The sequence below is a fragment of the Lactuca virosa genome, chromosome 1, assembly GCF_052849685.1.
Source record: "Lactuca virosa cultivar CGN04683 chromosome 1, Lactuca_virosa_CGN04683_v6, whole genome shotgun sequence".
Classification (NCBI taxonomy): Eukaryota; Viridiplantae; Streptophyta; class Magnoliopsida; order Asterales; family Asteraceae; genus Lactuca; species Lactuca virosa.
Genome location: NC_136426.1, coordinates 69,572,316 through 69,596,065, shown reverse-complemented (window position 1 = coordinate 69,596,065; position 23,750 = coordinate 69,572,316). Strand labels below are relative to the sequence as shown.

General features: G+C 35.4%; 3 protein-coding genes across 7 annotated transcripts; all 3 read left to right on the top strand.

Moving 5' to 3' along the window:
• Positions 1–803: 803 nt before the first annotated feature.
• Positions 804–3,952, top strand: RH20 (DEA(D/H)-box RNA helicase family protein). Its single transcript, XM_079074898.1, has 10 exons — positions 804–1,144; positions 1,392–1,654; positions 1,761–1,940; positions 2,034–2,195; positions 2,363–2,517; positions 2,618–2,710; positions 2,807–2,892; positions 2,977–3,203; positions 3,293–3,526; positions 3,614–3,952. Exons 1-10 carry the CDS (start codon positions 1,089–1,091, stop codon positions 3,679–3,681), a joined length of 1,524 nt encoding a protein of 507 aa, XP_078931024.1. The 5' UTR covers positions 804–1,088; the 3' UTR covers positions 3,682–3,952.
• A 3,645-nt stretch (positions 3,953–7,597) lies between these two features.
• On the top strand, positions 7,598–8,617 carry LOC145114907 (uncharacterized). The gene is made up of 2 exons (XM_079051031.1): positions 7,598–8,138; positions 8,226–8,617. Exons 1-2 carry the CDS (start codon positions 7,598–7,600, stop codon positions 8,615–8,617), a joined length of 933 nt encoding a protein of 310 aa, XP_078907157.1.
• Positions 8,618–10,423: 1,806 nt separating this feature from the next.
• On the top strand, positions 10,424–23,464 carry LOC145144851 (cuscuta receptor 1-like). Of its 5 annotated transcripts, XM_079074894.1 has the most exons (11): positions 12,366–12,491; positions 15,723–15,755; positions 18,274–18,606; positions 18,735–18,893; positions 19,213–19,287; positions 19,618–19,773; positions 19,921–19,995; positions 20,184–20,342; positions 20,459–20,533; positions 20,702–20,848; positions 21,124–23,464. In XM_079074894.1, exons 1-11 carry the CDS (start codon positions 12,407–12,409, stop codon positions 23,310–23,312), a joined length of 3,486 nt encoding a protein of 1,161 aa, XP_078931020.1. In that variant the 5' UTR covers positions 12,366–12,406; the 3' UTR covers positions 23,313–23,464. The 5 variants fall into 5 exon arrangements, 4 of the variants coding, with proteins under 4 accessions (XP_078931020.1, XP_078931023.1, XP_078931022.1 ...); XM_079074897.1 differs by lacking the exon at positions 18,735–18,893; XM_079074896.1 differs by lacking the exon at positions 19,618–19,773.
• Positions 23,465–23,750: the final 286 nt, after the last annotated feature.

The window sequence follows — 23,750 nt, the reverse complement described above, 5'->3', positions numbered from 1 at the left end:
TTACAGACATATACTATAACTTTTGTTAAGATTATTTATCCTAAATAATTTTCTATCAAAAAGTCATTTTTAACGCTTATTGTCTCTAAATTGACTAGCCCAAATCTGCGGGCGTTACAAACATCTTCTTCATCATGCCCTGACATACGCCGGTCGGAGTGAATAAAAATGGTTCCTCAGGTCATCGGTCAAATAGGACATCTCCAACACCCCTGCCCTTACATCATCGACCTCACGATTCATGGAATCCATCTCTCGGCGCAGACTTTCCTTGAGTTGACGCTGGTCTGCATTCACTTCTTCCCTGACGAGTGAAACCTCAAACTGAAGTTGGAGAAGAGTGATATGGATGTCCTGTGGCTCGCCTGTAATGGAGCCGTTAGCTGGAATGTGACGTCGGTCTTCAAAGGACCAACTGTTGCGCGACGACGCCACATAAGGCATTTTTGGCTTAGTTAGGGTACAATTTGCTTTGCGAATTTCGGGCAACAAAGTTAGTGGCTGTGATCGTTTTAGGGCACCATCATCCGTTTTATAACCACTTCGGGTAATGAACAGTCCGAAACTTGCTCCCTAAGGGTTATACTCTAAACGACGTCGTATGGTTGCGTCATGTCCAAAACGGCGTCATTTCCTTCAAGTCATAAACGACGTCATATGGTTGCGTCATGTCCAAAACGGAGTCATTTCCTTCAAGCCATATCAAAATTCAGAAATTGAACTAAAAATTCATATCGATGTTAAACCAGAGAGAACAAAAAGTGCAACTTACTCTAAAATTAACTACACATTTTGTGGTAATATATTATCAAAAGCGTGATTGCGTGAATGTACCCTAGCCCGGCGTAGGGATTGCATTCAGCCTCTTCACCACCAGAAATACACGAGCAGCCACAGCAATCGAGCAGACCAACAGGCAACAACAAAACCAGGCGGTGAGGTTGAGAGCGAAGATTCTTATCGCAGCTAGCTACAATTCCGCCATTATTTCACAAAATTTTCACGTTAGCTGAAATTTCAAAACTTTCTGTTGGCCTTGATACAACCAATCTCCATCATCACCTCCTCGCAGCGTGTACAAACACAAAATGAGTCGTTATGACAGCCGTTCTGGCGATCCCGCTTCATATCGCGACCGCAGAAGGTAAACCCTAGTTTCATATTCGTCTTTCTGTACACATGGATTATGAGTTCCTTATCTGTTCCTATGGGGTTAACGAAGCGTGGTTTATACATCTAGGGTTTCTGAATTCCGAGTATTATGCCATAGGTTGATTTATGTTATTTAGGGTTCAATCTAGGGTTTCATATTGAGTTGAATTTTATTAGCCTGGGGTTTCTATTGGTGAAAGCAAAAAGCTCCTGACCCAAGTTCTTCTTGGTTTGTTCAGTGATTCAGGGTTCAGCGGAGGTTCTGGTCTTGGCGGGTATAATTCTTCATCTAGCAAGAGGGACCATGAAAGTTCTGACACTCAGCGCAAGGTGGATTTGGAAGGATTGACTCCTTTCGAGAAGAACTTCTACGTGGAGTCTCCAGCTGTTGCTAAAATGTCTGAAAGCGAGGTAGAAGAATACAGGACACGAAGAGAAATCACTGTTGAAGGTCGTGATGTTCCTAAGCCTGTTAAAACATTCAGCGATGCAAGATTTCCAGGTAAATACTGAAGATGCTTGAATGAATGGTGAATCGTTACTGCATTCTCAGAGGGTTTATAAATTATAATTGTTAATTAGTTTCAATGATCCATTGTATATTACAGATTATGTTATGCAAGAAATCGTGAAAGCAGGCTTCACAGAGCCTACTGCAATTCAAGCTCAAGGATGGCCAATGGCTTTAAAGGGCCGTGATCTCATTGGAATTGCTGAAACAGGATCTGGAAAGACTCTAGCTTATCTATTGCCTGCAATTGTGCATGTTAATGCTCAACCAATCTTATGTATGCAGTTTTCTCTTCTTTTCAACCTTTTACATTCAAGTTTTTTCAGCATCCAATCCATTTCATCAGTCTCATATATTTACTCTTTTTCAGCTCCAGGAGATGGACCAATTGTGTTAGTTTTAGCTCCAACTCGTGAACTTGCTGTTCAAATACAACAAGAAGCAACTAAATTTGGCGCATCTTCAAAGATTAAGAATACCTGCATTTATGGTGGGGTTCCAAAGGGTCCTCAAGTTCGTGATTTACAGAAAGGTAGGTGGTGATAAGCTCAAAGATGACTTTACTACTATGGATCGGGTATATCCTAATGCTTCTTCAGCTTATTTAACATTTTCCAGCATTATAGCTATCTATCTTTGTTGTGCCTAAAGCACATGTTTCATCATCATTTTTTTTTTTTTTTAAATTTTTTCTTTTAGGTGTTGAGATTATCATTGCTACACCTGGAAGATTGATTGATATGTTGGAGTCTCATCATACAAACCTGAGGAGGGTGACTTACCTTGTGTTGGATGAGGCAGATAGGATGCTTGACATGGGTTTTGAACCTCAAATGAAGAAAATTGTTTCACAGGTTTGTGAATTGTGATTAGTAGTTTTTAATCTTCCTTTTATAATAAGAGAAAACTAAAAAATATATATATTTTATCTTATGGGTTTTTGTATATATGCAGATTCGACCAGATCGTCAAACCTTGTATTGGAGTGCTACATGGCCAAAGGAAGTTGAGCAACTTGCAAGACAGTTTCTTTACAACCCATACAAAGTAATTACTTTTTTTCTATTTTCACCATATATTCATATTTAATCCATATTTTTGTATTTTGTGGACATGTTATATTGGTACTTGAAATTTGTATAGGTGGTGATTGGTTCACAAGACTTAAAAGCTAACCATTCGATTCAACAACATGTGGATATTGTTACCGAGAATCAAAAGTATAACAAGTAAGCAGATCATTTTTATAGATGATTTTTTATTTTCAACTTTTTAGACGCTTTAAAATAATAAAATTTGATAAATTTTTTCAGATTGGTGAAACTGCTGGATGACATCATGGATGGGAGTAGAATTCTAATTTTTATGGACACGAAAAAAGGGTGTGACCAAATCACCCGGCAGCTCAGAATGGACGGGTGGCCCGCTTTATCAATCCATGGAGATAAAAGTCAAGCAGAAAGAGATTGGGTTTTATCCGAATTCAAAGCTGGTAAAAGTCCAATAATGACAGCTACAGACGTTGCAGCTCGTGGCTTAGGTACGTTTAATTTCTCAACTAATTATTATTATATATTTAATGATTCATATTGTTGATTAATAAAAATGAAAATGAAAATGAAAATGCAGATGTGAAGGACGTGAAATATGTGATAAATTATGATTTCCCGGGTTCCTTGGAAGATTATGTTCATAGGATTGGGAGAACAGGAAGAGCCGGGGCTAAAGGGACAGCATACACTTTTTTTACAGCAGCAAATGCTCGGTTTGCTAAGGAACTTATTGCCATACTTCAGGAGGCCGGTCAGAAAGTCAACCCTGATTTAGCGGCAATGGGGCGAGGTGCACCTCCTCCACCATCAGGTTGGTTTGTCCGAGTTTTATTTTTCCAAAAAATGACTGGTTTGCCCTTTGGTTTTGTTATTGAGACTTGATGTTGGTTTTATATAGGCCATGGTGGTTTTCGTGACCGTGATCGTGGGCGGGGTTACGGCGGTGGTCGGTCCTCTTGGAACTGAGAAGCAAGAAAAATCACACAATGGGTATTTTTGTCTTTTCATTGTAACCGGGTGGGTATTATCGTCCTTTTCTTCTTGCAGTTATTTGAACTCTGTTAGTAGTACAGTTGAAGGACTTGGTATGTGGAACTTTTAATTATATGCTTGTTTGAGCCACTTGTTGTCTTTTTCATTACTGGTATTTGTAGCTTATTAGGCACTTAATCCATTTTATGAACATTCTAATTGTAATTTGTTTTTCTTTGGTTGGAGTACCCTACAGTTGGTCCAATGCTCTAGATATCCCAACTATGACCATTTTTATTGATAAAAAAACATTAATAATAACAAAGTTATTAAAGTAAAAATGACCAAATAACATATATAAGCGTCAGTAATTTTTTTTATTGACGAGTTATAACTCAGAAAACGGTTAAATGGAGGCTGTTTCACATTTTTACCCGTTTGTGTAACAAAGTGGTTTTTGATGCATTTGAAATGTGAATGTAGAATTATGTATAAACGAGTAAGAAATGAAGGATGGTTATATAAATATGGACTTTCAAATTGGTTTGATCACAAAAAAACGACGAAAAGGGGAGCCTTGTTTCAACAAAGTAATTAAGTGAGTTACCGTTTGGTGTGAGTGTGGGCAACATGTTATTATATGTTATCATATCCAAAATGTTTTCTCATCATCATTGTCACACTTTGATGTTATAACATCAAATATGAAAATGGAAAACACCAAATAAAATGTGATAACACCTTTTATTTTTTATTTTTTTTATTTACTTTTTTATGTTTGTAATTTGTGTTTTTCCAATTTGTTTTATATTTTTAATTTGTCATAATATTTATAAAAAACATATAAATTAAAAACACATATAATTTAATTAAATTCTAAATTAAAAATAACATTAAAAAACTAAAAATGACATTACAAAGCAAAAAAAAAAAAAAAACATTGAAAAAAAAACATACGATAATTATAAATTAAAAAAAAATATAAAACCGATATATTATTCGTCGCCTAAATATCTCCGTTCAATCTTCGCCTAAATATCTCTGTTCAATCTTCGCCTTTATTTTTCGGAACACTTCCACTTGTGTCCATGATATATTATCCTTGCTAGTTTGAAGAATTGCCAAGTTCTTCATCATGTGATCTTTCTCGGCTTGTTGACCTAAATATCTCCGTTCAATCTTCGCCTAAATATCTCTGTTCAATCTTCGCCTTTATTTTTCGGAACACTTCCACTTGTGTCCATGATATATTATCCTTGCTAGTTTGAAGAATTGCCAAGTTCTTCATCATGTGATCTTTCTCGGCTTGTTGACGTAGGAACACCAAATGCTCACATTGCAAGTCATATCTTTTAATTGCGATGTCGTTGTGGACGTCAAATCTCTGTTTCAGTTCCGCGTACTCTTGAAGCCTACTTTTGCTTTCCTCCGCATGTCGTTGAGCACGCATCACCTTGTCGCTCCTTATCGGTCGTTGAGGCGGAGAGATCTTTTCGATGTCATTGAAGTCGCCTGAGAGCTCATTGGTGTCGACATTGAGGTCGATATTTATGCGTGCATCGGAAACATCGAACGAGCCCGAGCCGCAAGACCTCTTGGATTGTTGTTCCGATGATGTTGGTGTTTTAAACCATTTTGGGTCGTCCTTAACAATCTCCTAAATTTTTCGTGCTCGAAAATGTGACCCGTCTCGACATGATATTACTCCCTCGCCGCTTTAAAACATCGAAATTGGTCGCACAACTTTGCTTGTGCGATGAAAGTTTGTTGTAGATGAAATTGAACTTGCTGCACTTCTTACGAATTTGAGTCCACTTGCCACTCAACATATCGCGATTGCGATATGTGTCATCCTTCTTTAAAATTGCACGAAATTTGCCGATCACAACTTCCCAAAAAGCAACTTTTCTCATATCGTTTCCCTTAGTTGGGTTTTTTGATGCCCTCACCACGACACCACCAACGCATACTCTTCCTCCGATGTCCACCATGTTGGAGGTTCTTCTTCCGATTGCTCTACCACGACCTCTTTCCCTTTCCTTCTTGCTCTCCCTTTCTTGGCCGTTGGTTTCCGACTACCCCCAACTTACGTCTCGGGAACTGTTTGCTGCGTGGGTGGTGGTTGTGTGGTTGTTTGTGGCATTGAAGAAAATGTGTTGAAAAGGTTTTGTATAGGAAAATGTAGTGGGGGTGAGGCGAGATTGAAAAAGTTGTCGGGAAATGGTAGTTGTGGTGAGTTTTGCGAGTTGAGGATGTTCAATCGATCATTTTGTTAGCTATAAACTTAAAAATTTTAAATTAATGGATAACCATATTAAAAACTGATATAAATATACCTTCTTCTAAATTACTTTATCAATATATCAGACTTGAGCGTACTGTTATATGAATAACTGTTTCAATTCTTAAATATATATGGGTTTTGAGAGGGTTCCCATATTGAGCAAGTTGAAAACTTTAAATCTTGGATCCAACGAATTTAATGCAAGTGTTATGACATTTTTAAATAACCATTCATCGCTTAGAAACTTGGATCTTAGCAACAATCCATTATCTGGACTATTTCCAACTCAAGGTACGGTCTATGACTACAGTTTGCGAGTTGAGGGTGTTTGCGTACGCCTCATATTGTGCAAAACCGAGAGGAAGGGATGTGGTTGTGTTTGGGTTTGATCCATAGTGGGTTGAATGTGAAATGGTTGAGTTGTGTGTAAAAATTGATATCGAGTGAAATATATGTATTGTGTAGGTAAAAATTAGATATGTATGTGTATTTATAGTAGAGTTAAAATGTAATATATATATATATATATATATATATATATATATATATATATATATATATATATATATATATATATATATATATATATTGTGAGTATTTATGACGGTCGAAATTGTGACCATTTTCGAAATTCAAAGAAAAAAACCACGTTACCTTCCGTTACCACCATAACAAGCAATAATTCACCCCGGGGGCGGTGTTCATGACGTTATAACAACGTTTTTTGGGTGCCATGTCATTACTCGTACCAAGCGGTCTAAATGATCAACGGTTCAAGCTCTAGAATATAAATTTAGCATGTGATGTAATTTTTTTTCTCACCAAAACATATCTCTGCAATATTTACTAATTTTACGACGTTAGTTTTCCATCAAAGCCAACGAATACTACCTATTTAGGTTTCGAGAATACCATGCGAACGATATATTGAGAATTTTGTATCCATCTTTCAATATTCTACAATTTTGCATTATGTTTTGATTGACGGTATTTCAATATGCTATTATATTGTTCTTTATAGTCGTTTGTTTTTTCACAAGACGAGATATGCATAATATTTCTTGGTTGTGGAGGGACGTGAGTGAAAGTTAACAATGGTTTGGATCATATAACATTAGACTTGTTGGATGTTTATTGGACATGTTGTCAAGTATAAACCTTTCTAGGTTAGATTATTTGGTGGCTAGAAAGTTATGTCGAGTTGATTATCAAATCGTATGGTAATGTTTATTGAGCTACCTGACAACGAGGATGTAAAACCTTGTATATATATTGTTTGTTATATATTGCCGCAAATGATAACATTGTGTGTTGTCAAGGGTGGTGGTAAGGCCTTGTGGTATACTCTCAACGAGAGTATCCGTGGTCCATGTGGCCACGAGAAAAACTCGTGCACACCACCCCGACTAATCGTGGTCGGGCGTGGTCGTGATCCTTCGTGTTCCTGACGGCGAATTCAAACGGAGAAGGTGATTGGTGCTTGGTTTTTTTGGCCGTTGAACGGCTATTTTGCCTATTTTTTTTTCAAACTCCATTCAATAACATAAATAAACCTTCTATTTTCACGAATACTTACACCTTCATTGTCTAAAACCACAAAACACATATACATGGATTCCACAACATATGAAATTTTTAAAAACTTTTGACTCGGATGACGACGTAGAATTCGTCGAGACATTCTTCAACGTTGTGCAACACATTCATGACGAAGAAAGTTCGAATGCTGCTCGTACAAGGGCGGTCGTCAATCGTGATCGCCAAGCCACACACGACTTATTGGTACGTGATTACTTTGCCTATAATTGTCTTTATAATGACGACTCGTTTGAACGTTGTTTCCGTCTGAATAAAGCTATATTTTTACGTATTAGTAATGCTTTAGAATCTCGTTATGATTTTTTCAAACAAAAACCCGACGCTAGAGGAAGAATGAGTTTTAGTAGTATACAAAAATGTGCGGCTGCTATTAGGTATTTGGGATACGGTATAACATTTGATGCATTTGACGAATACTTGAAAGTATCCGAAAGGATCGCAGTTGAATGTGTAGATTGGTTTTGTGCATGTGTTTATGAGGTTTTTCACGAAGATTATTTGCACAAACCTACTCAACGTGATATTGAGAGATTATATTCGGCTGATGAAGAGAGGCATGGATTTCCGGGTATGCTTGGCAGTCTAGATTGTACGCATGTGGCTTGGGAAAAAAGTCCAAATGCATGGCGTGGTTAGTTCACTCGAGGAGATATAGGTGAACCAACTATCATCCTAGAAGTTGTTGCATCTCAAGATTTGTGGATATGGCATGCCTTTTTTGGAGTAGCGGGGTCTAACAACGACCTTAATGTTCTTGGTCAGTCTCCACTTTTAAACGATATTTGGACCGGCAAAGCACCTGATATGACGTTCACGGTGAACGGGCACGCATACAAATACGGTTCCTACCTTGGTGATGGGATATACCCAGATTATTCTACATTGATGAAGGCATACTCGGTTCCTCGAAGTGAAAAGGCAAAGTTGTTTACAAAAAAACAGGAATCGGCGAGAAAGGATATCGAGAGGGCATTTGGAGTTTTTAAGTATACATGGCATGTATTGAAATATGCTACACGACTCTGGGATAAAGAAAGAATTAAATGAATGGTCCTAGCATGTATTATAATACATAATATGATTATTGAAGATGAAGGTCGATCGATTTGCACGTATGATTCGAACGACGTTGTCGTTCCAATTGAGGAGTTCGTACCCGGAACGAATGCGTTTTTAGAGCGAGTTGTTGAAATTCATAACAGTGAAACGTGTTTCAATCTTCGAGAAGATGTCGCGGAACATTTGTACCAACGTAGCATGAACGACGATTAGGTTTTTTTATATGTATGTTTGTTTGTTTTTTTAATTAATGTAATGTTTTTTTCTACATTAACTAAGTAATGTAGTTTGAAGTTGTAATTTTATTTTTATAATTAATGAAAAACTAGTTTAATAAAAATGAATGCTTTTTAATTATAAAAAATGTAATTTTATTATATTTTTGAATTAAAAAAAATAAAAATAATGATGTGGAGTGGTGTGTTAGTGATATGTATCCCATGTTAGTGGTAGGGGAATGTGATGCTGATGTGGCACCCACCACATATGTGGTATGTGATGGGTATAACGAATGACCTAATAGCAGAAAATGATTGATCGACTGTTAAAACAATCTAATTTTGATAATAGTATATTCCATCAAATGATGACTTGATTTACTTTTATGAGTCTACATACATGGTTGGTGCATAAGTGACTCATTATATAGCTATATCGTTGTGGTTCATGATTTGAAACTATTTCCATACTAGGAGCAACTCGATGATTGTGTGCAACTTTGCAATAAAAGAGTAAGGGAAAGTTCTAAAACTCTTGAAAAAGGTAAATGTTTGTGTATCTCTAGCATAATATGTTACTATCTTGTCTGTGGTTTTTAAGCGAAATATGTGTTGCCTCTTGTTAAAGAGACGTTTCGTGTTAGGCATTTGGGTGGAGGTGGGGAAACACTCACCATATGTGTATTATCACTAGATGTCAAAAACAATAATGTAGTGGAATAAGTCATATGTAATAGTAATATGCCATATATAATAGTTGTATGTCATATAATTGTATAATGCATGTATAGTGCGTAACAGTAATATGCCATATATAATAGTTGTATGTCATATAATTGTATAATGCCTAAGTCTAGCAACGTGTTTGATATGACACAAAATAATGGCAGTAACATCATTAATAGTATGTAACTATGTGTAATTGACTAGCAATAATTATTCATATTTCGTCTTTATAAAATAATGCCTATATAAAGATTATTGATCCTTAAGAAATAAACGACGGGTTAGAGATTTGAGTGGAGGTGGGGTAGGGGGACCAATTAATATTATCTCAAGAAGTAAGTGATAATAAAATTATAAAAATGATAAAATAATCATCTAGATGACTTAAGGATGAAACGAGTGAGAACAATATTTATTTAGGGATGATCAATGTTAAAATCAGGAAAAATTGGATGTAATTTTTTTTTTCAACGGCAAACACATATTCTATATTTTACTATTAAATTGCATATTTTGTCGTAAGATTTAAATGCTCTTTATTTCTCACTTTTCTTCACCTCTTTATCTCTCTTTTTCTTCCCAAACTCACAAGTTACCATTGAACACCATTTTCTATATCTTGTAAGAAACTAGTGACTTGATTTTTTGTAAGATGTGAGTAAATGATATTGCTATGCATTCCGTATACATTTATGACTGAATGACACATTTCCACTAACTCCGCTGGACTACAAACGTTTGGTTAAAAAAAATTACATATCAGCAAAATATAATTTGCTCTTTTATTTTATTATTAATTGTGCCCTCGTTGTCATATTTTTTTTTAAAAAATCTTTGTAGGCAAGTCCAACATAATTTTCTTTTCTTTTTTGAGAAAAATAGATATTTTTTTGTCGAACTCGCATCACGTCCTTTTGGAACCTACGACTTACGAGCCTTCTTCGCAAGCAGAAGCTAGAAACCGCAACGCAAATATCTCAGGAAATATCTAAACGCCGATCGGCGCTTCCATCACCTTCAAGAAGGTTTGATTCACAGTCTTATTACTGTTTTCAAATTTTGTCCCATAGATAAATTCATCTTGCTACGTAATCACATGTTCTTTTCATTCGTACTAGGGTTTTACATTCAATATCTGTAAACGATCGATTTTCGTGTTAGCTTGGGCAAAGTAACTGTATTTATTGGTTTTCTTTGCGGTAAATGTTGATTTACCTCTGTTCTGGAGGACACAAACAGATCTATTATGTAGTTGTAGCTGTGTTGGATTTTATAATAGTTTGGTTCATCATCTGATTTATCAATTGGTTTTAATTGGGAAATATCATAGCCGTGTTTTTGTTATGCAGTGGATATATAGGTTAAATTTGAGATGCAGTTTTCGTTTTGTAACACAGTATAGATAAGTTTTCCCCTTAAGTTGATTACTTGTTGCTGATTCTGGAAAGAAGTTCCTTATTAACATTGATTTCATACACGTATTTGGTGCTAGAACATCAACCAGTTGACATTCTTGAATCATTTACGTCGTTGCATTTATGTTGAAGCTTACTATAGATTTATGCGATCTTAATTATCATGCCATCTCTTAGTTGGTGTATATTCTATCAATACCTTATCATGCACTTATACTTCACCACTTCTATTGAGTTATGTGTTTTTTCCCTCCATCATGGTCAGCATAAATGGCTGGGAGAAACCGATATCCTCGTGAGAATCATCGTGGGTATCCCCCAGAAGGGCCTCCTTCTCGTATTCCTATGTCTCGACCCATGCCACCTCATCCCATTATGTTGGAAGAAGAACTTGAAATACAACACCATGAAATCCGTAGACTTTTGGGTGAAAATCGAAGGTTAGTTGATGATCGCATTGCTCTGCAACAAGAGTTAGGTGCTGCAAGAGAAGAACTTAGGCGAATGAACATTGCGATTTCTGACATTCAAGCAGAAAATGAAATGCATTCAAGACAGCTAATTGAGAGGGGCCTGAAGCTTGAAGCTGATCTTCGTGCCACTGAACCTCTGAAAAAAGAAGCTGCACAATTCCATGGTGAAGTAGAGAGACTTAATTCTATTAGGCATGATCTATCTGGGCAAGTTCAGACTCTCACAAAAGACCTTGCAAAACTGCAAGCTGAAAACAAGCAACTTCCAGCTTTAAGAGCAGAGGTTGAGGGACTACACAAGGAGCTTATGCATGTTAGGTTTGGCAATTGACAATTGACAATTGACATCCCTGTTATTGTTGTAAATGTCTTGTATGTATTAAAAGATGGGATCTTTTTAACTATTGTGATCCCTCCTGTAGAGTTGCTATTGATTATGAGAAGAAGGCAAGTGCTGAGTTGATGAATCAAAAACAATCAATGGAAAAGAATTTGGTTTCCATGGCTCGTGAGGTTGAAAAGATTCGGGCAGAACTTACAAATTCTGATTCTAGATCATGGGGTGCTGGTATATACTTAGTTACCTCTACTTTCTTATAGTGTTTCTCACTATTATCTGATACTTGGTTGTTTAGGTGGATCATACAGGATGAATTATGGCAATCCTGATGGCAATTATTCGCGTGCTTATGGTGATGGATACGTGCGTCCAATGGTAGGTTTGCTACATCATTCAAAGTCTTACATATCCATCTGATCACCACACATGTAATTTCAGTTTTCAACTTTCATTTGCTTGATTAAGTTTACTCAATGCCCTCAGGGTGCTGGTGACAATGTTCCATTGTATGGTTCAAGCTCTACACCATGGGCAGAGGTGGAAAAATCCCGAATGACACGTCGCTGAAATCTAAATGGTTTATTTTACAAGTTGAAATGTGACAAATGTCCCATCTGCCCTCAGTTATCATGGCTATCTGTTATGGAGAGGGTAGAAGTGTATGGTTCTTCTCAGTTTGTGTTTACATCGGTAATCCTTTGTTTAATCTCATTGGCCATCGTTGTGATGTAAAATAGGAATATTGAGTTGCTTTTAACCACAAAATGCAACAATGGGTCTCTGTTGTGGCTATCATTTACGTCATAGACTCGTAGTAAAGTATTATAATTTAGAAATTATTAAGCCGTGTCTGTTTTTATTTATATTCAAAATTTCCCCCTTCCATTTGTGATCCTCTTACTTGAAATTGCATCACCAACATAGTTAAAGCTAACTGGACTTGGTGGTTCATCGTTGTTACATATCCAAAGTTAACTGTTTCAGCTCTGAGTGTAGTAGAAGTGCACAAGTATCAGTTTGGTGGTGCAGAAGAAGAGAATTACTTGTATTGGATGAAAGTTATCATCTCTGCATACTGACTACACAAAAGCTTGTGTTGAGTTGGAATATAAACATTTATATCATATACATTAGAACATAGAGGTCCAAGTATCGAAGCAATGATCATATCAAATTGGAGAGTATAACTTTTGAGGTGATAGAAGTATGGAAGAGTGGCACTTTAAAGTAGATAGCTGTTTAGGACATCGCTGTAGAGGGAAGATTTAGTTTCATTATGCACGATTTGACCTATATGTGCATCTTTTTGTGACAGATGTGGTTGATATCCATTTAAGGACGATGGGACTTGATAATCTTTTCAAGTAAAGTTATTAGATTCATGTTTTTTTACTAGTGATTTGACATCCCATGAACATTGAGAGGCGATATGAGTAGTGGTATTGTGAGGTCCATTTAGGTGTGTCATTAGGTGCTGAATGGCATCAGTGTTTTTTCAAGTTAGCGGAGAAGCTTTGTGGAAGTATGATGCAGCGAATCACTTTTAGGTTTCCACTGTGTATGGCAAGTGTTTGAAACTAGGAGAAGAGGATTGTTGGTATATGTCTCCAAAATTTGTTTATTGGCTTGTTGAGGTTGGTTTCTTGAGTTATAAATCATGTGAAGCAATTTGAAGAGACTTTGGAAGACACTCTGAAGCAGAAGGGGGTGAATCTCGTGTATCTTGTTTTGGTTCTTATTTCACCTGATTGTAATGCTTCAGAACTCAGGGGATCACCATGCACATCTGGAGGAAGGGAGGTGGATTGGCCATCTCACATGGGGCTGAGTTCTCTCTCATATAGGCAAGTACTCTGTCTCAGTTTTGTGGGTAAAATAGGTTCTCATTTATGTGTACATAAATTTTTAGCTACCCTATTTATATATTATTTATTATCGTTTACTTGGATGATTTTCTCTGTTAGGTGTGCGCTCATTTTAAATCTCTTAGGGTTGATTGGGTTGTTAATTTTATATGCATCTTTAAAATCTTTTAGGGTTGATTAGGTTGCTAATTTTTATATGCTTCTTTTTCAATCACATTACAACAAAATCGTCTTTTCGATCTTACAACATCATCAACCCCTCCACCCACTCTTATCTTACTAGAATCTCCATAGTCAGAATCAGAAACCCCCTATATCTATAATCTATATCACTTCTCCTTTGGGCAGGGTTATTTGTTGTGTAGATTTTACTAACTCATGGTGTGATTTTCACGAGCCAAGACTGTTGATTACCTTGTTGCTGCAGTTTGGTGGTTTTTTGAAAACGAAATAATATGCCTAATTTGCTCATGCCAGTGCAGTGATCTGGCAAAGATTTGGCCTTTTAGGTACCCTTAGACAATGTCATGGTTTCTACATTAGGTCCCTATATTATCTGGAAGTGTGATGCTTCATCACTTGTGATATTAGATGACACAAATGATTCGGATGTTTGGATAAGATTCTGACAAGTTCAAAGCACATGAGAGATGAGTAAGCTTGTTGCTTTTGGATTTAGTCAGCTTATCTCCAATCGCCACTGGAGGAAATAATGAAAACACTTCTGGTTATACAGCCAAAGCCCAAAGGAGATATGAGTTGCAAGGTTAGCTTTTAAGATTTAAGAGGGTGTTTGGTTTTGGAATCTGAAGGAATTGTAATATTTCAAGTGGTTAGTTGGTAGGAAATGCAGTGAAACTTAATAGTAATAAAAATAGATTTTTATTTATAATTAGGTTTAATAGTTATGGAATATGTAGAGGGGAATTTCTGTCTTTAATAAAAAAGGAAGAATGTATTTGAACTCCTTCCACCCACCCCTAGGAATGGTGAAATCCATCAAAGACGGAGTTTGAAGGAATTGAATCCCTCCAAAATCCACCAACCAAACATGTGCTATGGCTTGAACTTTGAAAGCAATAGGATTTCATTTGACACATTCAGTCAAAGGATCAAGTTCTCCATGTCCTACTCCTATTGGAATTTGGAGGTTTCCTTTGTTAAACAGCTTTTAGTTTATTAGGGCTTTGACATATATATTTTTCCTATAGAATAGATAACTATGTTTCTGGCCTTTGTTCTTACAATCAACATTACATTGTTTTGCTTAGTGTGAAGAGTACATGCTTTCCTTAGGTTGACTTTTATCGTCTTCTGCTATAGAATATTGTGTCAGTTGATAAATTTATTTGTTAAAACAATTCCTTTAGTGCATAAAATTTGGTTACTTTCTGCCCCTTCTTCACCTAGGCTCGTCATATAACCCTTTAGTAGTGACTTTAAGGGCTAAATGCAAGAAATAGCAAGGCTTACCTTAATTTTTTTTTTCCTTATAGCACTACTTTCATTTCTTTTTTTCTTATTGAGAAAGCTACCCAATTATAACATTGTAGTTTCAGTTTTTTTCTCTATTCTTATGAGGATATTCTACTTTGAAGCATCTATCCAATTATCGCAATGAAAGTTGCTTTATGTTTGGATGACATTGCTATAATTGGATTGGGTACATTTTTCAAAGTACAATGCTGTAATAAGAAAAAAAATGGAAGTAGAAGGCCATAATAAACAATCCATAAAAAGTACATTGCTATTTCTTTCATTTGCCTCTAACTTGAAAGTTCCAAACGTATATGCTACATTAAGAAAGAAAATCCACTTGTGTTTGTAGTGGATACATGATACGCTGAATAATACTTTGAAATCTTGATTTCTAGAATTGAAATAATGATTCATTTTTATTTTCTTTGAGTTCTACAGCTTGTGTTTTGCTGCTATTAGAAGAGGAAATTTTTTTTTATACGTTTGATCAATCTTTTAGGTTGCATAAATCTTTGATTGAAGCAATGTATTTAAGCCCCACATTAAATTTTTACTTTTGGTTGTTTTGGTTTTGCAGGTAGACAATGTTGCAATGGTTTGGGAGAAGCAGGTACCGTATATCTTATTATACACTAAACCCTGATAATTAAAATTAAAACCCTGGCGACATAAGAAACAAAGCTAACTAAGTTAAATGCATTGAATGTTGTTTTCTTTATGTTTAAATCTAATCAAGGATCATATCAATAATATTTAGATCTATAAACTAATAAAAATGGAGCAACCATAGGCCCCTTCAGCAGTCCGAGTCTTCATGCATTATTTCTTGAAGGGATGAAGAAGATGCCTAAATGAAATGGGTGTTGCAGGTTGGGATTTAAACCCACAGTTCTGTTGAGTTCCTCTTCGTCACATACAAAATAATTATTTATTGAATAGGATTGCCACATCCACGCCATCATGTGGAGACACAACATACCAAATAACACCTGTTATAAGTATACATTTTGAAAAACTTTGGTTGTTGGCTACCATTTCAAACATTGAAATTAACAAAAAAATGATTCACTTCCTTCCTAAATCATGACAAACCCTTAAATGTATTTTAACGCTTACAATTTTATTAAAGATGTTATTTATGAAATCACTGATTTGATAAGTTGGTCTGTTTTGTCTTGTCTAACGACTTTAAGTTGGGGGTGTTTGATAGTTACTCATCATTTGTATTTGAATGACTATGCTTATGAATTAAACCATATGATGAAAATGTCCATTTTATTATTCTGCTTAAAATATAATTATAATATATACCAAAAAACCATCAAAACAAGCTACTATCCTTTATCTATTTTGCACCACTAGACACTACCAAAACAGGTTACTATTCTAACATCAAATGAATTTGCACTACAAATTAATAAAAGCGTTGATGCTAAGCTACAACCACCCTGAGCCCATATATTAACCACACAAAACTCAAAGAAAAATCTTGAAAACTTTTTGTGGACTCTTCCAATAAAAGAATGACCTGCAGCCATTGTATCAACACAATTCACCTTAAAACCATCAAACATTGGTGGAAAATCAAGTTAAACTGACAAAAATAACCTTGATGTAGTATCTGTAGCCATTAGGACTTTTGATGACTATCAACAACTTAGGATTTGGGTGAAAAAGCTTGGTCAAGAAAACTTTGTCATCATAGTGATCAGGAACTCAATTTCATCTATCACTAATCTACAATTTCCCAAAAACCCATTTGAGTTTAAAAGTCCAAACATGTCATTTTGAACAAATCATTGTTTAGATAGATCACACACAAACATCAAATTTCATACATGTTGGGTTAAAATCACAAGGGTCTATGTGCAACAATCACAACAAACCCATGATAAAATTGAACTTTCATCAACATTATCAAAAGCAACTGTAGTATATATACCAACACATGTTAAGAATTAAGGTCTGGTGAACATTGAAGAATCGATTTGAAGCATAGGAAAAATCGATTTTACAGAGAGACATGAATGATCAAACCCGTCAATTTGGTCAAAACAGAAAAAACCTGACCAGTGCCGGAGGAGGAAGAGCTGGAGGGACGGCGGTGGGAGTTAGAGCAACGGCTAGTGCAAGTGCTTCTTGCGATTGAGGAAGTCATGATATGTAGAAAGGACATGAAAAAGGGGTGGGGGGTGTCAGGGCAAATGTGGGAATTTTATTATCCAGCAACATGTTTTGGCCGAATCATACATAACTTACCCAATTTAATTAGAGGTAACAAAAACCTGAATCAAAGAGTCTGAATCTACTTACTGAATCAGACTTTATCTCATTAAGAGGCATATCTTAGTCATGTTCATTACAACATGAAAGTTTTTAATTGGTGAAAACTTTTATGTAAAATCTGCTTACATAAGTATATAAAATATGTTACTACTGTATGCATTTACTTATATATTTTTAACAGCACTGCATATCATTAAGCCTGCAAGCGGCTAAAGTCAAGTCATCATCGTCTAGGATTCTTCCAAATGTGACCTACCATTCTTATATATATCAAACTCTTTATTTGTTTATAAAAATGTTGTCGACGGAAGGAAGTTTTGGTTGAGTATTGAAAATTCAACTACAGTCAACAGGATGGTTTGTTACAACTACGGTTGTTTAAACTTTATATACTAGTAAATTAATAAATTTTTTTGTTTATATAAACAACCAAAAGAATTTAAAAGTACAATGAATGATATTTAATGCAATAAAAAAAAAACATGAAAGTTTGCTGAAAAGTCCATCAATGTCGGTGTCATACAAAACTTTAGGAGTGTGTCATAATCCGAAAGGGACACGTACGTCGAAGGTGGTTGGTTTGAAAATGTACCATTGACTGATGAATTATGATATATTATGCATCGTATATCACGTCTCTCCTTATCTCTCTCTCTCTCACACACACACACACACATATATATATATATATATATATATATATATATATATATATATATATTCACACACACACACAAAGCAAACCGGAAGTTAAAAAATGGAGTGTTGGGGTTTGAGTAAGTGTGAATCATGGTTATATTGGTCGTTGATGATACAAATTCTTGTGGTCTGGCAAACACAAGGAGATTGCATAGAAGAGGAGAGAAATGCACTGCTCGAAATCAAAGCATCCACATACGATTCTAAAATGGACCATTTTCTCCCCACTTGGGTTGATCATGGTGGCGACTGTTGTGATTGGGAGAGGGTCAACTGCAACATAATCACTGGACATGTGACAGATCTTTTCTTGTACAATTTGAGAGGGATGAATGATGTTGATATGGAGCTTCAATCCAAATACCAAGGGAACAAATTATGGCCATTGAATGTGTCCTTGTTTCTTCATTTTAAAGAGTTGAAAAGTCTCAATCTGTCATATGATTTTCTTGATAAAGAGATGATTATGAAGACAGGTAACTTTATGCTTAATTGCCTTAAGTGTGACTTAGTACTATTTCCTTTGGCCATATAGTGAGATCATATTCTTGAATAATATAATCGAGTAACATTTTTCAAAGTTAAAACCTTTTTGCTATTTCAGGACTTGGAATGTTATCGAGTTTGAATAAGTTAGAGACACTTGACCTCAGCAAAAATTTTGATCTTGACAATGACATACTTCCATCATTGACGGCACTCACTTCACTCATAGTTTTGGATCTTAGCTACACTGGATTGAATGGATACTTCCCTATCAATGGTATATAGGTTTTTGTCTTTTCATTTCTTCTTTTTCAACAAAAGAAAACATTTAAGTAAAAGATATAGCGAGAATATAGAGATTACAAAGGTTACGGTACATAATTACTACATGCGATGCGTGGTGCTAAATGGACCCCATGGACGGGACATGTATGTGTATGTGGGGTCCACTTTACAACATTAATCTTACCAATTCAGCCGGCTACAATATTTCTTTCTATTGTTGATCCATAGAAAAAAGAAATGGACAGAATTTTGTTTGTAATAAATGCATATATATTATAAAGTTAGTTATACCCTTGTTATATGAATTGCAGAATTCGCAGCTTTAGAAAACTTGGAGATGTTGGATCTAACCCAATGTGAATTTAATGGTACCGTTGAGATTCAAGGTAGTCAATATCATCTTATAACCATCATGCCAATATAGTCATTTTGGATTCATGCAAAAATTAATCCTTCTTTTAAGAACCACTATTTCATGTGTTGAAATTCGAAATATGATCATCTTCTTGGGAAAAGAAAATTGGTAGTAAAGACTAATTTTTTGTTGTAGAGATGTACAATCGAGTCATTTTGTTAGCTATAAACTTAAATTTTTTAAATTAATGGATAAACATATTAAAAACTGATATAAGTATACCTTCTTCTAAATTACTTTATCAGTATATCAGACTTGAGCATACTGTTATATGAATGACTGTTTCAATTCTTAAATATAGGTTTTGAGAGGGTTCCCATATTGAGCAAGTTGAAAACTTTAAATCTTGGCTCCAACGAATTTAATGCAAGTGTTATGACATTTTTAAATAACCTTTCATCGCTTAGAAACTTGGATCTTAGCAATAATCCATTATCTGGACTATTTCCAGTTCAAGGTACGGGCTATGACTACAATTTACCTAGAACATCTTTCCTGGTACTTATATATTGTTCTTTATAAAGCCGTTGAAATATTTGTAAATGTACATCTAAAAATAGCATACATAATACATAATATATGTTTTTTTTTTTTCGTGTGACAGGATTAGCCAAGTTAATGAACATGGAGAAGTTGGATTTAAGTTATACTGGGCTTGATGGCACACCAAATATCCAAGGTAAATGAAGAATTTGCTTCCCCTAGCTATTCATGGTGATTTACTTAATTGTAAATAGTTCAGAATATATAAAGTTCTTGAACACTAATAAATCCTAATCTCTTTCATAGCTATAAAAGTTTGTAAGACCATGCATGGTTTCTAGTAACAATTTATTTTTTTATTTTATTTATTTATTTATTTTACAGTTTGTAAGAGCTTATCAAGATTGAAAAAGCTAGAGAGTATAGTTATTTCACATAATAATTTCAACAAGAGCATCATATCATGCTTAAGTTCCCTCCCATCCCTCAAGATTCTTGATCTTTCATATTCCGTTTCATTGGGAGAATCCTTTCCTGACCAAGGCATGTTTTATCTTAAAAGAGTCATCATTAAATAAACTAAAAATACTAATTAAATATCATCTTCATATTATATATTTTTGGCTAATCATTTTATTAAATTGTATTATCTGCTTCAGAACTCCCTAATTTGCACGATTTGGAAGTCCTCCTCATGACAAATAATGGTTTCAATGGAACCCTACCAATGAAGGGTAAATGCTTTTTCTTCATTGGTTTCATAGTTTATATTCGTGCATTCTTTAGTATCTTGCTAGTTATTTTCTATTAAAACTTTGGGCCGTTAAAAAATGATTAGTACATAATTGGTTTCATAGTTTATATTCGGTAACCTATACATGTAATCATCTCTTGTCATCTAGCTTTGTCATCTTTCCACTATCTCGAGGTCTTAGATTTGAGTGACAACAATTTTGCTGGGAGCATCCCGTCATCAATACAAGCATTATCTTCTCTTCGAGTTGTCTCATTCACTAACAATGAGCTTAATGGCTCATTATCTGATCATGGTAAGTTACCTCAATCATTCATGCACACTTTTATGAATCTAAAAGGGATCGATGGTTAATGTTTCTATGCGCGCCCTGTTACCATGCAAGTGAAGTCAACCGTTTTGTAACTACTTGTAATAGCCCAACCACTTTGTCATCTGGGCCGATAAATATATTTTCATCCACAGGCCGAGATTGAGTTGCCTAGCTAGTTCTCTCCAAAATATGATTTCTCTAATGATCTTGCATGTGTTCGACTGTTCCCTATAAACAATAGTTTTTCTTTGTGGCAGGATTATGTGAGTTGAAGAACCTCCAAGAAATGGATCTTAGTCACAACATGCTCGATGGAATCCTGCCTCAATGTTTCAACAATCTATCATCTCTTAAACTGCTCGACATATCTTCGAATCGATTCAGGGGAAAACTTCCACCATCACTGATTGCTAATCTCACATCTCTCGAGTACATTGATTTTAGTTATAACAAATTCCAAGGTTCATTCCCGTTTAGCTCATTCTCCAATCTTACAAACCTTCAAGCAGTTCAATTCATAAGCGCAAATGACAAATTTGAGATGGAAACAGAAGATCCTATAGGTTGGATTCCAATGTTCCAATTGAAAGTTCTTGTGCTATCAAGCTGCAATATAAATAGACATAAAGGAAGTGTTGTTCCTACCTTTCTACTTCACCAGCACAAGTTACAAGAACTACACATACCTCACAACTCGTTGGAGGGAAATTTTCCAAATTGGTTGATTGAAAATAACACAAATCTGGAAGTTCTCAATCTAAGGAACAACTCATTTGGTGGTATTATTTCTATGCCTTTTTATAGAAATTCTTACATGCGGTGGTTGGATATATCGGGAAATCACATAATAAATTCTATTCCTAGCGATATACCAGAGTTTCTTCCCAATATAACTCACTTCAATTTTTCAAGAAATGCTTTCAATGGTGTTATCCCATCTTCTATAGGTGATTTGAGTGAATTACAGATACTGGATTTATCCGATAATGAGTTATCAGGAGAAGTACCAAAGGGGCTGCTTACAAATCTCTCTCTTTTAAGTATATTAAAACTATCAAACAACAAATTTCACGGCGAGATACTCTCAGGAAACTTAAGCTTGGGCAACATCGAAAGGGTCCATTTAGATAGCAATTATTTCACAGGGAAGATTGGAATCAAGAGCAAGAACAAGTTTGAATTCATGACTGTTCTCGATATTAGCAATAACTTTTTTACAGGTGTCATCCCCTCTTGGATAAGCAACATGGGTACAATCGGTGCCTTTTCTCAACTTGTGATAAGAAACAATAGTTTTAAAGGTCGGTTTCCGTGTGGAACAGCTTCATTCTCGTTTTTTGATATCTCACATAATTCTTTCTCTGGTTCGATACCTTCTTGCTTAAACCTGCGACATGTCGAGCATCTTCATTTGGGTTCTAATAGATTCATCGGACCAATACCGAGCTTCTTTCGTAATCTGACTAGGGTTTTGACTTTGGACATCGGCAACAACAACTTGTCGGGAATCATTCCTGAATTTCTTGGTGACTTATCTACACTAAGGATTCTTCTTTTGAGAAAAAATAAGTTTACTGGTTCTTTGCCGAATCATTTGTGTCAGTTAAGTGATGCGAGTTTGATAGATTTATCGGGTAACACCCTTTCTGGTTCGATACCTAGTTGCCTACGAAACATCACGGGTCCAAAATACCTTGCTTTCATGAAAGAAACTGTTTCATCATACCCTATAAGTTCATATTACTATTATAAGGGTGTTCTAGATAGACAATTTACTAGTAACGACCGCAGTGAAATGTTTGAAATACAAGATGAAGTTCAGTTTACAACAAAAGGCCTCTCTCTCCCCTACAAGGGCGATGTTCTTGATATCATGTCAGGATTGGATCTTTCGTGCAACAAATTAACAGGTGAAATCCCAGAAGAACTAGGGTTTTTGATCCAGATTCGTGCTCTGAACCTGTCTCACAATCATCTGACTGGACCCATTCCGGTGACTTTTTCAAATCTTGCAAATATTGAAAGCTTAGATCTTTCTTCAAATGGTTTGACTGGAAAAGTTCCATCAGAACTGATTAAGTTGACTTCTTTATCTATTTTCAATGTTTCTCACAACAATTTATCAGGAAGACTCCCAGAAATGAAAGCTCAATTTGGTACTTTCACAGAGACGAGCTATGAAGAGAACCCACGTCTTTGTGGACCGCCACTTGCGAATAGATGCAAGACTAATTCACTGTTTACCAATCCATTAGTTGAAGAAGACACTGAGAAATGGTATAACATCGATATGACATCCTTCTATGCAAGTTCTAGTTCGACATTTGTTGTGTTATTATTGGGATTTGCTGCAGTTCTATACACCAATCCTCATTGGCGTAGAAGGTGGCTAGATCGAGTTGAAGATTGTATGTTTGCATGTTATTACTTCATTTATGATTCATAAGAAAGTTGTCCATGCTCTTCCATAAACAAGACCTCCTTAAGAATGTGTGATAGAATTAATGAAACTAGATTTTGTATGTGCTTATCTACTTTTTTTTTAATGTACGTATGATGATGTATAAAAAACTCTACTAATTTTAAGTGTTTTCATAAGTAATTTAGGAACAAATTGATGTGACATCCTTATTTCTTCATTTGTTGTGTTATTATTGGGATTTGCTAGAGTTCTATACACCAATCCTCATTGGCCTACAAGGTGGCTAGATTGGGTTGAAGATTGTACGCTTCACTGGTACACAAGTCATTTAATAGTGCGAGGGGTTTTTATTTTTTGATGTGGTCACGTCTAAAAACCGTCTTATTAAATATCTACAACATCAAAAAATAAGAGAATTGCACCATAAAATAGTTTTGTTAGTGTGGTTTCCCAAAATTACAC

What these genes read in the sequence shown, in the direction of transcription:
- RH20 (XM_079074898.1), top strand. Translation starts at nt 1,089, where the DNA reads ATGAGTCGTTATGACAGCCGTTCTGGCGATCCCGCTTCATATCGCGAC. An exon ending in CAGCGATGCAAGATTTCCAG is followed by an intron (nt 1,655 to 1,760) that starts GTAAATACTGAA and finishes TGTATATTACAG; the next exon opens with ATTATGTTATGCAAGAAATC. An exon ending in TGCACCTCCTCCACCATCAG is followed by an intron (nt 3,527 to 3,613) that starts GTTGGTTTGTCC and finishes GGTTTTATATAG; the next exon opens with GCCATGGTGGTTTTCGTGAC.
- LOC145114907 (XM_079051031.1), top strand. Translation starts at nt 7,598, where the DNA reads ATGAAATTTTTAAAAACTTTTGACTCGGATGACGACGTAGAATTCGTC. An exon ending in AGAGAGGCATGGATTTCCGG is followed by an intron (nt 8,139 to 8,225) that starts GTATGCTTGGCA and finishes GAGGAGATATAG; the next exon opens with GTGAACCAACTATCATCCTA.
- LOC145144851 (XM_079074894.1), top strand. Translation starts at nt 12,407, where the DNA reads ATGTCCCATCTGCCCTCAGTTATCATGGCTATCTGTTATGGAGAGGGT. An exon ending in CAATGGTTTGGGAGAAGCAG is followed by an intron (nt 15,756 to 18,273) that starts GTACCGTATATC and finishes GGCAAACACAAG; the next exon opens with GAGATTGCATAGAAGAGGAG. An exon ending in AGAGATGATTATGAAGACAG is followed by an intron (nt 18,607 to 18,734) that starts GTAACTTTATGC and finishes TTGCTATTTCAG; the next exon opens with GACTTGGAATGTTATCGAGT.